General features: G+C 40.5%; 1 protein-coding gene across 2 annotated transcripts in view; it reads left to right on the plus strand.

Annotated features, from left to right (window-relative positions):
- The first annotated feature begins 4,011 nt into the window (after positions 1-4,011).
- The window catches only part of LOC150104416 (solute carrier family 2, facilitated glucose transporter member 1-like), a 454,614-nt gene continuing 445,586 nt past the window's right edge, over positions 4,012-13,039 (plus strand). Inside the window, exon 1 of one of the 2 annotated variants that reach the window (XM_090396366.1) lies at positions 4,012-4,290. In XM_090396366.1, coding sequence (XP_090252492.1) covers positions 4,138-4,290 — 153 coding nt within the window. In that variant the 5' untranslated portion in view covers positions 4,012-4,137. The remainder of the gene's footprint in view (positions 4,291-13,039) is intronic. The other variant, XM_090396365.1, reaches the window with a different exon arrangement.

Below are 13,039 nucleotides of genomic sequence, written 5' to 3' on the forward strand. Positions count from 1 at the left end.
CACAAAAAACTGGATTATCATGTCGCGATAGCGAGCACCATTAACTGTTATTGCCTTACCAGCCGCATTTTCGAAGAATGGACCGATGATGCCTCCAGTCCAAAATCCGCACCAAACAGGTGCGGATTTTTGATTGGAGGCATCATCATGAAAAACAATTGTGGATGCAATTGTTTCTCAACAATCACTCGTGGATTTTCTGAACCCCAAATGCGACAATTTTGTCGATTAACGAATCCATCAAGATGAAAATGAGCCTCATCGCTGAAGATGATTTTGTTCAAAAAATAAGCATCCACTTGTTGTTGTGCGATAATCCATTCAACGAACTCTCTTCGCTGTGTGGGGTCATTTTTAATAACCCTGAACTGTCAGCTGTCACGCTGTCTTTTTTTCTCGTTGAGGCAACACTTTACCGCACAAATGGCGCTAAATTTAAATCTTGCGTGAATTTTTGGACACCCGGTATATATATATATATATATATATATATATATATATATATTTTTTTTTGGAATACAGGTTGGTGGTACCTTGTCCTGGACTGCCTTCAGGTCCTTTATGTAGCTGTTGACGTCGTGTAGCCTCCTCTGCAGTTGTTTGACCAATTCGTGTTTGACGTCAGAAAGTTGCTGCGCCTCAAGCACACTTTCCTCTCGTCTCCGCCCACAAAATCGATTTGCAGGAATTGGACTTCCTGTTGTAGTGCTGGCAGCAAACTTCCTACCAAGTGATACACCTGCCCCTGAACTTTGAAGGTCAGTATGAAGCCGCCTCGTGGGTGGATTCGTACATCATATCGTTTTGAAGCAGCCATTGTACTTCCAAACACGGTCCATAAAGTGGACTTGCTTGAATAAGCAAGTCCACTCATATCGAGACTCTGCCGCTCTGTGCATCTCGTGATGATCTTTCTTGTACCTGGCCACCACGGCACGGTGCACCGCAGGATTACTCTGCGCATATTTCCTTGCTTCCTCCTTTTAGCGTATGTGTATCTGGCATCACGTTTGCCAGGAGCCTGCTTGGAGACAGGAAGGAGTGACGACTGTGAGAAGTGGGAGGCAGAGTCGGGCTGAGAGGGGCAGGATGGTGGACACTTCTTCAGGTTCTTGTGGCAGGTAAGCATCGAAATGGCCCCAAGCACGGGTCTCGGTGGTGACCTGCACCACCGAGACTCATACAGCTCGCCATTGCGGTAAACCTCGAAAACGAACTCGAACACTTGCCCACCCGCCACCAGCTCGCATAAACCACCATAAGTAAAGGGTCGTGACATATGAGCGAGGTACTCAGCAGGGCAGTGATAGCTGTCCCCCTCGCTGTAGTGGGAAATGATGGAGAACTTCCAGTTGTCCACCACGTGCCTCACGATTAGCTCACGCACATTCCTCGCTATTAGCTGAGTGTCATACATGAGACTGAGGGACCTGAACATGCAGGCTATGTCTTCTGTGATGGGGACATTAACTCATAACCCATAAGAAAATGTAGCAGTGTCACCTAAATTTTACAGTATATACATGTCATTTATTTGAGAGATAACTTTAAGTTTATTATTAGGTTTGCATGTCTTTACACAACTCATCGTGGCCAACCATCACAATTACAGCGGCTGTCGTTTACCCCCACCCCCATTCATAACCGGTACTTCCCCAGTGGCAACGCATTTCGCCACTCTACCCTAAAAAAACAAAAACAAAAAGCTTTTCCCTCTCATTCACATCTTTGGACAGCTTTATTTCAAAAATGAGATTCGAAATGGAAAGCATTTACACTGATTGCTCTTAAAGAAGCAGAGAAAAAAGGAAAAAAGGAGGGGGAAAAAAGAAAGAAAGAAAGGAGTTTGCCATTCTTTTTTCGGACTTGAGTTACGTATTTTGTTATAGTTTAAACATACGGAAACATGGATTTCTCCCACTGTGAGAGCAGTGCAATATGTCTGTCAACTGGTTCCTAATGATATGTTTCCAGTTTCTACACCCGAGACAAGTAATGCGGAAGACGAGAACTCTACCGAACGACCTGAAAGGAAACGTCATGTTCTATTCGACCGAATTCAGAAATTCTGCGACCATTTGTGTGAGCAGGATTAAAATTAGAACCATTTCGAATAGCGTATATAAAGCGGTAAATAAATAAAATAAATTCCGTGTGATGATACAGCGTTCCCCCCTTTTTACGGTACTATCCAGTCCCCCCCACATTTTATCCGGGCTCTGGAACCGGCATAGGCTGACGAATCAGACCTATGGCTGGGTCAGTATTCCAGACTGTAATCTGTGTATGTCCTCGGACCGGTTTGCCTGCTTGCGCGATGAAAAACAAAGATGGCGGAAAAAACCTGCTGTCCAATCCCAAGACCAGCTAACTTGGCTATGGCTGAGGAAGATCTTTGAGCGCCTCACCTCGTTGACGGGAATCGAACCTAGGACACTCCTTCCGCAGGAATATGGTTGCGAAGCGCAAAGCCACTAGGCTAACCGCGCGGACAGTTGTAAATTATACTTGAAATATTGCAATCGTAAGCGACATCTATATAAAGGAATACTTCTCTGTGTGCACTCTACCATTATGAGATTACAAGAATGGCCACTTGGACGAGTTTATTGTTGGGGGGGGGGGGATAAAAGCGTTTATACGTTCTCGCTTATGAAATCCAAAAAAAAAAAAAAGATTTGAGGAAAGAATCGTTAAAGCACTGAATAACACTAATGGCTTGTGAGTATACAATTTTATAAAAGAATACGTTGGCAAAAATAAATATGATGCAGAAATTTACGAAAGGCATTCTTACTGGCAGCAGTTTTCTTTGATAAGTTGTAAATAATACAGAATAAAACAGGACGAAAGCTTTGAAAGCAGTTTTTTTGTTTGTTTTGAAATATCTGTTATAAGCGACAGTTAGATCTTGTAGAAGATATGCTAGATGCATACAACGTAACGACAAGCAATAAATGCCAATAAAGATCCACTTTCTTTATTCCTGTCTGAATTTCTTTTCTCTTATCAGTGAGAAACACGAACGCTTTTATCAAGAAATTTCCTATATAGAACTCAGACAACTCCAGTGTGTGTGTCACTCTAAAAAAAACTTGACATCTATAATCGGAATAGATCAGCGAAGCCTTTAAAAATGCAAATAAAAACGCTATCTAGAAAATGAATCCAGTTTCGGCTAATGTTCGAAGTCAGGACGTCGGAATTGTTCACCACATGGTTTCCGCTCAAGGCAAAACAAAAATGTTTTGCTGCTCGGTGTTCTAAAGGAACGAGTTTCGGGAACTGCGTTTGTAAACCAAGAAAGGAGGGGGATGGGGAATGTTCAGATTTCTGTGAAATGGATCGGACTCCATAGAGGTGCCTGCTGGAGATCAGACTATCCATACAATATCTGTATTGCCAATAAAGCTACTCTCCTTGAATTCATTGACAGACGAAGCACAAACCGAGTCTGGCAACCAACTCATCTCACTCATTCACTAGTCTCTTAAAAAACAGTCGTCGCATTCTTGTTAATCATATTCTTACTCAGTTTCCAGGGATGAGCCCTTGTTCTAATGACTCTAGTCAAGTACTGAAATATTTTCTGTGCATTAACCTTATTAATATCCTTTTAATAACTTAATAATTAATTAATAATCGGATAATATTTCTAGACAAAACCGTTCTCTAGAATACCGTTATCTTTGTACAGCTCAGAAAACAAACGTAATTATAATCACGCACGAGTATTGGATAATTCTCCCCCCCCCCCAACCACCACAAAAAAAAAAAAAAAAGTTTGCTTTTATTATTATACGAAACAAAGCAACTTTTACAAGAATTATTCTAATAGAGTGCTGAAGAAGACGTTCCCCAGGTTCTTACTCTGTCGGCAGAGTGCGTAACGTCGTGCGTTGGTGTCTGAGTGTACTCCAAATCGCAGATGTATGATGCGATGTTTTTTTTGGCTACTTTCCCGGCGTCACATTGGAATATTTTCAGATCGAAGAAAGTCGTGGTTGTACGTCACAGACATGCGCTGAATTCATTGACCGCTGCATGCCCTAAGTAGTGTAGACGGTAATCGTTATGTGTTTAATATATCTTGTGTGAAGAATTTCCAAACATCCGACAAATATTTCTGTTTGAACCATGGAAGACCACTTTCAGATGAGCGAAATAGCCCACTTAACTGTTCCCGATCGAGACAGAAGAAGTCCATCACCAGCGGACTCCTTGGCGTCTTCGGCTACGGATATTTCCATGCTCCCCATCACTGGCCGCACTCACAGGAAGGAAGAAGCCGTAAGTTACTGCTCTGTACCTCAGTGTAGTTTGGATCAATTCGTGCTGTGCACGCCTGCACGTACTTGAAACAAGAAGTAATTTTTATTTCGTTTTTCCAATATTTAAAATAGTTACAGCACAGCTCTATAAACTGGCTAATTGACTGTACACACTGCTAAATATAGTCTTTGTTGCATGAAAGAATCTTTAGACATCCCGTTTGCAAAGCACGTGCTTAGTTTATTTTAATCTCTCTCTCTCTCTCTCTCTCTCTCTCTCTCTCTCTCTCTCACACACACACAGTATTTTTTGTTCCTAGTTGATTTAAGTTCATCTTAAACCAATTAGCTTATTTCGAATTATAAATGCCGAAGACCATAAGTTATTTTAAGCATTGTAATGCTTTACAGCCACATAAACTAAGGCCATTACATCAATAGTTATAATTTTTTTTTTTTTTTTTTCATTTTCAGTCCATACGATAAATTTCTGGATTTCGATTTATCCAACGGCAAAAACTATTTAACCTAATAGCCTTGCCTTGGATTTCTACATTTGATATATAATGGATAGTATAAATATAATTGAATTACATTTTGCAATCATATCATAGTATAATTGATTGTCAAATGCGATCTGTTCAGCAATTTTAAATTGCTTTTAGTGGTAATTTGCAGGTACGCGATGCGAAAATTATCATACTTAGTACAAATAATCGGAGATGATGTGGGCACACATTCTCTATATTGAGATGATGTTTTATTCCTTATTATTATTTTTGCAATATTTATTGGACAAATAATCGTTATTTACGAGTAAATAAATCGATAGTGGGCGTGTCATGGTGTTCAGCTGAATTTACTAACGATGCTTTTAATTATCCACCTCCTACTTCTGTCCACTCCCTTGCTTACTGAAAACTTTTTCGAGTCCGTTCTACAGATTTATTGATTTTTAGTTTACAATTGCTTGTTCATCTCTCTTTCTTTCTCTCTCTAACGTGCCCTGCACGTTAGAGAGATTTAAGAGTCGTAAAGTCATTTCTAGTATCATCTCCGCCAGTGATTAAATTCAATATAAAAATTATTTATATTTAATTTATTGCCCTTTATTTTAATATAAATTAAAAAAGTACCGTTGTTTTCTTCCACAGAAGTTTATTGAACTGAGTGATTTTTAATTGCTTGCGATACCCACTGTATCAGCTTACACAGCAATTCATTCATTGTGTAACGCAGTGCGATATCTTCCTCCCTCCACACCGAAAGTGGATGCGAGGTTTTCATTCTGTGGTTCTTACATTTGCGGATGAAACTGGACTTCTGTTAACCACAGTAGGAGAAATAAAACTGATCTGGTATAGGAAGCACGTCTGTATAAAAACAAAATGGCGTTCGCCACAAATAAAAACAAAAATATAAATAAAAAGCTAGTTACACGTATAACTGACCTTTTAGCACTTATATTTCATGTTTTCGTTATTCTTGTTAATCTCGCTCATGTTCTTCTGCCATCATCGCAGTCGAATTTAGGCCGAGGCGATCGTTTGGGAACCTGGTTGTCTTAGTGGCCAGCATCAGAATCGCACTACTCAGAGATGTGGCAGTTTCAAAGTACCTCCTGTTCACTACTTACCGAACCTGGAGGGGAAAAAAAAAAAAAAAAAAAAAAAAAAAAATTGCGTGACAGCGACGCTCCGTGTGACTTCTCTCCTGCCCCTTATAACTGGCTCTGATCATTGCTCCAAAACAAGAATGACAGCCACGTGCATTTCTTATACGCTTATAAAATAACAAATGCTGTTAATTATATGCCAGCCAAGCGATCCACCATTAATCCTCAAAACAACATTTATACGCACTTAAAAAGAAATACAGACAAAACATACTAGTTGTGGTAGTGGTGGAGGTGGGAGGTAGATGGCGTTGATGGAGATGATTCGTAGTAGTGGTTCGGTGTAGTGAGTGAGACAGTTGTAGGTGTCCTCCCGCGATGAGTCTTCGGACTCCTTGGAGGTGTTAGGAATAATAATAATTTCCTCGCACCCTCTAAAGGCCGAAGTATTTATTACTCATCGCCTGTTTCTTCGTCCCTCTGCTTTGCAATTCATCATCTTCCTTTTTCGTCTGCCATTCACATTCTCGCTGCTCTTTCGATTTCGTTCTGCATCTTTCTTATCGTTTCATTATTGGTGTTTGGTTCCGTTCTCTTCCCTTTCCACTGCCTTTCATAGTTTTATTGGCCGTCAACCAGCTGGACTTTCTTTTAAGCGGCGATGTCGACTTTAATTATATTAATTGGCAGTTCATTTTTATTCTCCACATAATCCTTGCTTAAAAGATTTTATTTACACGTAACTGAATTACACTGTCTGATCAAAAATATCCAGATGTCTGCTCACTCCAATAGGAAAGCATTAATATGGAGTTGGTCCGTCCTTTGCTGTCTTTTGAGAAGCCTCCCACCAAATTTCGGTGCGTTGCTGAGTCGATTCCCTTCCTTTCTTCCAGAAGCGCATCAGCCAGGTCGGCCACTGATGTCGAGAGATTGTGAAATGCTGGAAAGTGAATTATAATGCAGTCGCCCTGCTCAGCCAGGAGTTGATTCCGTGGATTCCATTTTTGGTGGAAAAGATCTAAGGTGTTGTTTTGCCTATGGTGGTGATGCTCGTGTAGGATCCGACTTCTCACCTTTTGTTGGAAGGCTGCAGTGAGTTGGTCAGTTGCCTCTCTCTGTGAAGTTGCTGTGCTGTCTGGTCTTGTATGTCTGAGGTAGAAGTTGTATATTACCGCTTTTGCGGTGATGAAAAGGTAATTGCAGAATGAATGGTTATTTGACTCCACATGCACGAGATTGAAATATTCCTCTTCTGTATGAAGATTACCACAGGTAAGAGCTGCCGTTTCCCGAGTCAAACTGATTAATTTAGTGTTGACTGGGCATTCCAAGTAGATATGCCGGACCGTTCCTAATTGGTAGCAGAAGAGGCAGTTATCTGAGACGTTTGAGTTAAATTTTCGTAATATAGTAGGAGTAGGTAATATATTATGCCACATTATCCACTGAATATCTGCGTCAGGTTTGATGGCTCTTGTGCGATATGGTAGATCCCATTGAAATAGTGTTTGATCAGATGATGCAGGATTTTCCAACAAAGTGCTTTGGTTCGACTGTTGTGTCAGTGTGCTGTAGATCTTGTTGGTGTTGCTGGGTGTAAGTTTCTCCCATGAGTTATTGGTTTTTATCAGAAAGATAGGAACCAAAACTTCTGAGTTTGGAGGGCGAAGCCCCACTTCTGTTATGCTCTCAGGCATAGCGGTTTGAAAAGCGGCCTTTTTCGGTGTCTATCTGCTCAGACTCATTCCCATATTCTAGGTTTTCGAGCGAATTTGGAAAGCGCCAGGTGAGGCTTGGAGAAAGAATGTCACCCAAGATCCTCACGTTTCGCCAGCTCCACGGAGGAAAGAAAAATTCTTTCTGAGTGATCGGGCTTCTTACCATCGTGTTGTGAAAGATGGGTTCCATGAGGATTTCAGGTAGGGATGCTGTCTTCACTGTGTGCTGGAGGTTTAGCTTCTTCCATCGTCGAAGGGCGTCTTTGTAGAAGTTTGTTAAATTTACAGGCACTCGAGCTGTTGTCATTCTTAAGGTGGTGGAGAGAGAGAGACCTCTAGTGGCAGAAGTGAAAATATACTCAGTGGTGCATTTGTGTGATATTTCCTGTTGTAGGGCATTTATGAGAAATCGAGCGCGGAACGTTGTTATCCTGTTGTCAATGGAGACCAACTTTTGTCCTCCATCTTTGAGAGAAGTACATAGCTGGGAGTAGGAAAGCCAGTTTGTTTTATTCCATATGAATCGATATATGGTTGACTTTATTTGTTTGATGAATTGCACTGGTGGCGTAAGAATCTTTAGTGTATGCCAAAGGACACTGGTGGCTATTTGGTTAACGATTATTGTTCTCCCTCTTGTGGAGGCAGAGGCTCGTATTGCTGCCCACTTTCTTAGAACTTGCTTGAAACGCTTGTTTAGTGTTTCCCAGTTCTTATCCACATAAGAGGGTGTGTTTCCTTGGTAAATGCCCAGGTATTTGTTTCCCTCTGTGGACCAGGTACCAGACATTGGGGAATCGGTTCGGTTTTTCCATTTGCCACACCACAGTCCTATGGTTTTATGTGTGTTTAGTTTTTCTCCTGAGGCTGCCTGATATTGTTGGTATGCCATTTGTATGTTATGAAAGTCCTCTTCTTTGCGGGCTATGATTGTAACATCATCAGCATATGCTGTCAGGGTTATGGTTTGGTAGGGAAGTTTAGGGCAGCATGCTGAGTCTACACAACAAGGGTTCGATGGCAATTGTGTAAATAGGACAGGAGAGTGGACAGCCTTGTTTAATACCTCTGCTGTATGGTGCAGTTATGGTAAGCCTGTTGTTTATTTTCATGCAAAACTGTGCCTTGGCATACAACATTTTGATAGAGTGAATGATGCCTGAGCCAAAGCCAAATGCTTTCAAGCAGTTGAAGAGGTAAAGGTGTTCAACGCGGTCGAAAGCTTTTTCTTGGTCTAGTGTTACAAGACCCATTGTTTCACTGTTGTTGTTCGCTATGCTTATGAGATCCCTTATGAGGTGTAAGTTTTCGTGGATAGATCTTCCAGGGATGGAATAGCTCTGATGCCTATTTATTATTTCGCTCAGAGCGGGTTTAAGTTTGTTGGCAATGGCTTTGGATATAATTTTGCAGTCGGTGTTTGTGATAAAGATGGGTCTCCAGTTTCCTAGTTTCGTCGCGTCTCCTTTCTTTGGAATGAGTTTGATAACTGATGTTGTCATATTGAGTGGAAAGCCATTGGTATTCGCTTCGACAAATACTCTGTAGAGGATAGGTCCAAGCTGTTCCCAGAAGGACTGATAAAATTCAGTGGTGAGCCCGTCTATGCCAGGAGATTTATCTTTAGGTAAGGAGGTGCAGGCAGTTTTCAGATCGTGTAACGTGATAGGGAGTTCTGTGTTACTCCTTGTTGTTGGTGAGAGTCTTTTCACATCGGAGAGAATTATATTCGTGGCCTCCATAGATGTTGGGTTGGCTTGGTACAAATTTTTGTAGTACTGCAAGGTATATAAGAGGATTTCGTCATGATTTTCTATGATGTTTCCATTATCTGTTTTAATAGCAGATATAGTGGTGCACTCTTGTTGGCGTTTTTCTAGTGAAAAGGAATATTTTGTAGGGGCATCTGCGAAGTTAATATGTTTGCGTCGTGCTCTTATTAGTGCTCCTCTTGCAGAGTGCTCTAGGTGTGAGCGTATGGTGGCTTCTAAGGACTGGTATTCCTCAGATTCTGGATGATGCAATTGCTGTTGTTGTTGCAAATTTTTAAGGGCTGAATGCTTGTTCAAATTTCTTCGGTGACTATATTTTTGGGTGAATACCTTAACTTTGGATTTAAAAAGTGACCACCACTCGGAAATTGATTGTGAAGTAGGTATATCTCTGATGAGAGTTTCGATATAGATTTTAGAGGTTCTGAGATATTCTGTATCCTTTAGTAGGCTGTTGTTAAATATCCAGTATGCTCCTCCTTTGTATCTGGTGTGTCCAGGAAAGCAAATGTTAAGAAGGATGGAATCATGGTCTGATGCATGAGATGGATGGTATGTGACTCTCCTGATGTAGGGTATTGTGTGCATCGATGTGTAGTATCTGTCGAGCCGTGCCTGGTATAAGACACTGGTAGGACCACCTTTGGCTCTCCAGGAGAACATTTTCTCATGTGGGTGCAAGTGTCTGAAGGTGTCAGTCAGCTCGAAGTCATTTATTACATCCTGGAGGAACTGAGCTAGTGAGTGTCGATGTTCTTGGCATTGCTGTCTGTCCATTGCAGGATCCAGAGTGCAGTTGAAATCCCCTGCCAGTATGATGTGGTCATTGACCTTGCTGAGGTGGTTTCACACAAACTCCAGTACCTGCACTGCAAGCTGGTCATTTTGTGGGATGTATATGTTAATGATATATATTTTCTTTCCTGTCTGAGTCGTAATGAGTGCATATATTGCACACCCAGGAAAGGTATCGATTATTTCTACTTTTAGAGCGCTGTTTTGGTGAATTCCAATGCTGACTCCCGATCCATGAAATTGTATGGCAGGACAGTGGTGCATGGTATAAGGCCAGTTCTTCCAGTGTTGATATGATGCTTTGCTGTTGCAATGGAAGTTTGTTTCCTGCAGCGTGATAGATAGATAGATAGATAGATTTTTTTTTGCCATGCGCTTCAGCACTCGGTAATCCCGTTCTGCGATTTTGTGTGTCCAAACCATGCGCGATCGTGCTGCTGATGCTCCTACGCGTTTTGCCTTCACAATAATATTCTTTACAGTTAATCCGGGCAGCAGAGCAGAAATTGCCCGAAGTCAGTTGTTGCCAAGGTGGCATTCTGCGTTAGCGCCACGTCGAAAGTCGCTGAGCTCTCCCGTGCAGTCCATTTTATTGATAATATTTATCTGTGAAGACGCAAGACCGTGTGCATCTTTTTGTACCTTCATGAGTTACGGTTGTGATTATTTATAAAGGGATGTGCGAAAGAAAATCTTACGCAGCAATGGAAGGTCTTTCAGTTTTCCCTTTTTTTCGATCGACCGAATTTTGACTATCACAAGGCGAATCTTTTTTTGATAATAAAAGCAGAAACTTCAGAAATCCAGATCAAAATCTGCTGACAGGCTCGATATCTTGTACAAGCATAGCGCATAGTCAAACGCTCGGTAATCTGATAAATCTGTAGACCTATTACTTTAAAAAACTCACTGCACTACGGTTACGAAACACTCACTTTCACCCTATAATACGAACTTGCGAATAAAGTATTCAGTATTACTAGATTTGGGAAACGGATACAGACTACCGTGATCTTCAATTTCAGTGGAAAAATTTTCTTTATACTTCCTTGCTGATTGGGTCACTGACATTTGCAACACCGGTGTTATTTCGTTCAGTTTTGAGAACAGAGGATACGCCGTCCATTGTTGTAATCGGCTTGCAAGCAATTTTTATGATCGGTCATAAACAGCGGTATTCCCTTTCCCAAATGTTGATCGATGTGTGAAAATTAACGATAATTCATGAATACTTCCACCTTTAAAAATACATGGCTTGGTCACTAACATTTGCTACACAGATGTTATTAGGCGTTCTGGGTCTGAGCTTTTTGACATATTCACGAATATTATTCTCCTCAGAATATTTCCACTATAAAATATTTATTTCATGAAAAATGCTTAGAAACAACTAAAATGACAAATTCCAGAAGACCTTCTCGCAGAACACTTATTCACCTTCCGCGGAACACCATTTGGGAAACCCTACCTTAAGACATCATTCCCAGTTGCAGTACTTGCAACAACGTACGGTTATCAGATTTTGAGACATTGCCATCTTGGATCGATCATTGCTGCTTGTGGGAAAAGTTTAGCTTGGAAGAGCCAGTTATTAGATTGAGTCAAACTGTGACGTGCAGTACTTTTTCAAAATAAAGCTTGGAAACTTAGTGGAATTTCCTTAGTATGAGTTTAGTATTAGTTTGAAACAGCAAGTTAATTTTGCCAGCACGCCACGTCATATTGTTCTGTAGGTTTAACTTCTTACGTATGGAGTTATTGGAGAAAATGATTTCTTATAAAGAAGAGAATTCGTGTAAAGATGTTTTGAAGTTAACAAGTCTGGACCCACGTATTTATTTGATCCGCAGAGAGAACATCAGTAACATTAAGCACTACAGATAAGGTTAACAAGCCGATATTTACATTATTGTGTTGAACCATACGCATAATCAAACTAACTCGATATACAGTATTCGACAGTGGAAGCTTCGTAAAATGTGTTCCGTTAAAATTGCTTGCTTGTTCATGTGATCGAGTCAGAAATGAGGCATACTTAGATCATCAGTTCTGTTACTTTTAATGACACTCCGTTTGAACAAGGATATGAGCAGTGCCTTCTGCCAAATACTTATATATAGACTCCTACATCAAGAAAAAAAGAAAAATACTTTATGTAGTAGTTTGGTATTTCATTGCTAGAATGAGCCATGAAATGCCAAAAGAGCATGAACCTTGATCAACTAGGTAGCAACAAAAAGCGAGGGAATTTGTCTTCAGCAAACGATGGTAGATGATGGATTTCGTCGATTGTTTTGAAAGTGACAGTAAAAGGAAATATATTGAGAAACTTTACAGTATATTCTGAGATACTTATGATGCAATATGAATGCTACGAAGCGGAAACTTGATTTTGAGGATGGGAAGGGAACCGGTTAGTAATTCGAGTTCTATTTAGATGGTAGTATCGAGAAACGAAATACTCTTGATCGCTGCGATTTCGTTCTGGAGTTTTCTTTTTAAAATGAAACAGCTTACAAAATGTGCTCTTCCCAAAAGCAAGCCGTTGACACCGAAGATTTACTTATCGGCTATTATTGCGATGGATGATGAACAGATCTTTGTATAGAATAGCATTCGAATGCTACCGGGTAGATTGATGGAGAGAGAGAGAAGTCCGTTTCACGTTTGATGTAAGCATTTAACAAAAACGATATTCCTTGTGATTTTTTTTCAAGAGTGAATTTGATTTCAGATGCAGAAGATTGATTTTTTCTCCCTCTAGAAAGGCTTAATTCTTGATATGTTCTATACAAAGATATCAGCATAACGGAGGAAAGATGACATGAGATGTTCCATACAGAGGTTGAAAATTTTCGACCTCAA

This window comes from Typopeltis vanoorti, chromosome 8 (assembly GCF_054136105.1).
Source record: "Typopeltis vanoorti isolate ZY-2024b chromosome 8, IOZ_Tvanoo_1.0, whole genome shotgun sequence".
Lineage (NCBI taxonomy): Eukaryota > Metazoa > Arthropoda > Arachnida > Uropygi > Thelyphonidae > Typopeltis > Typopeltis vanoorti.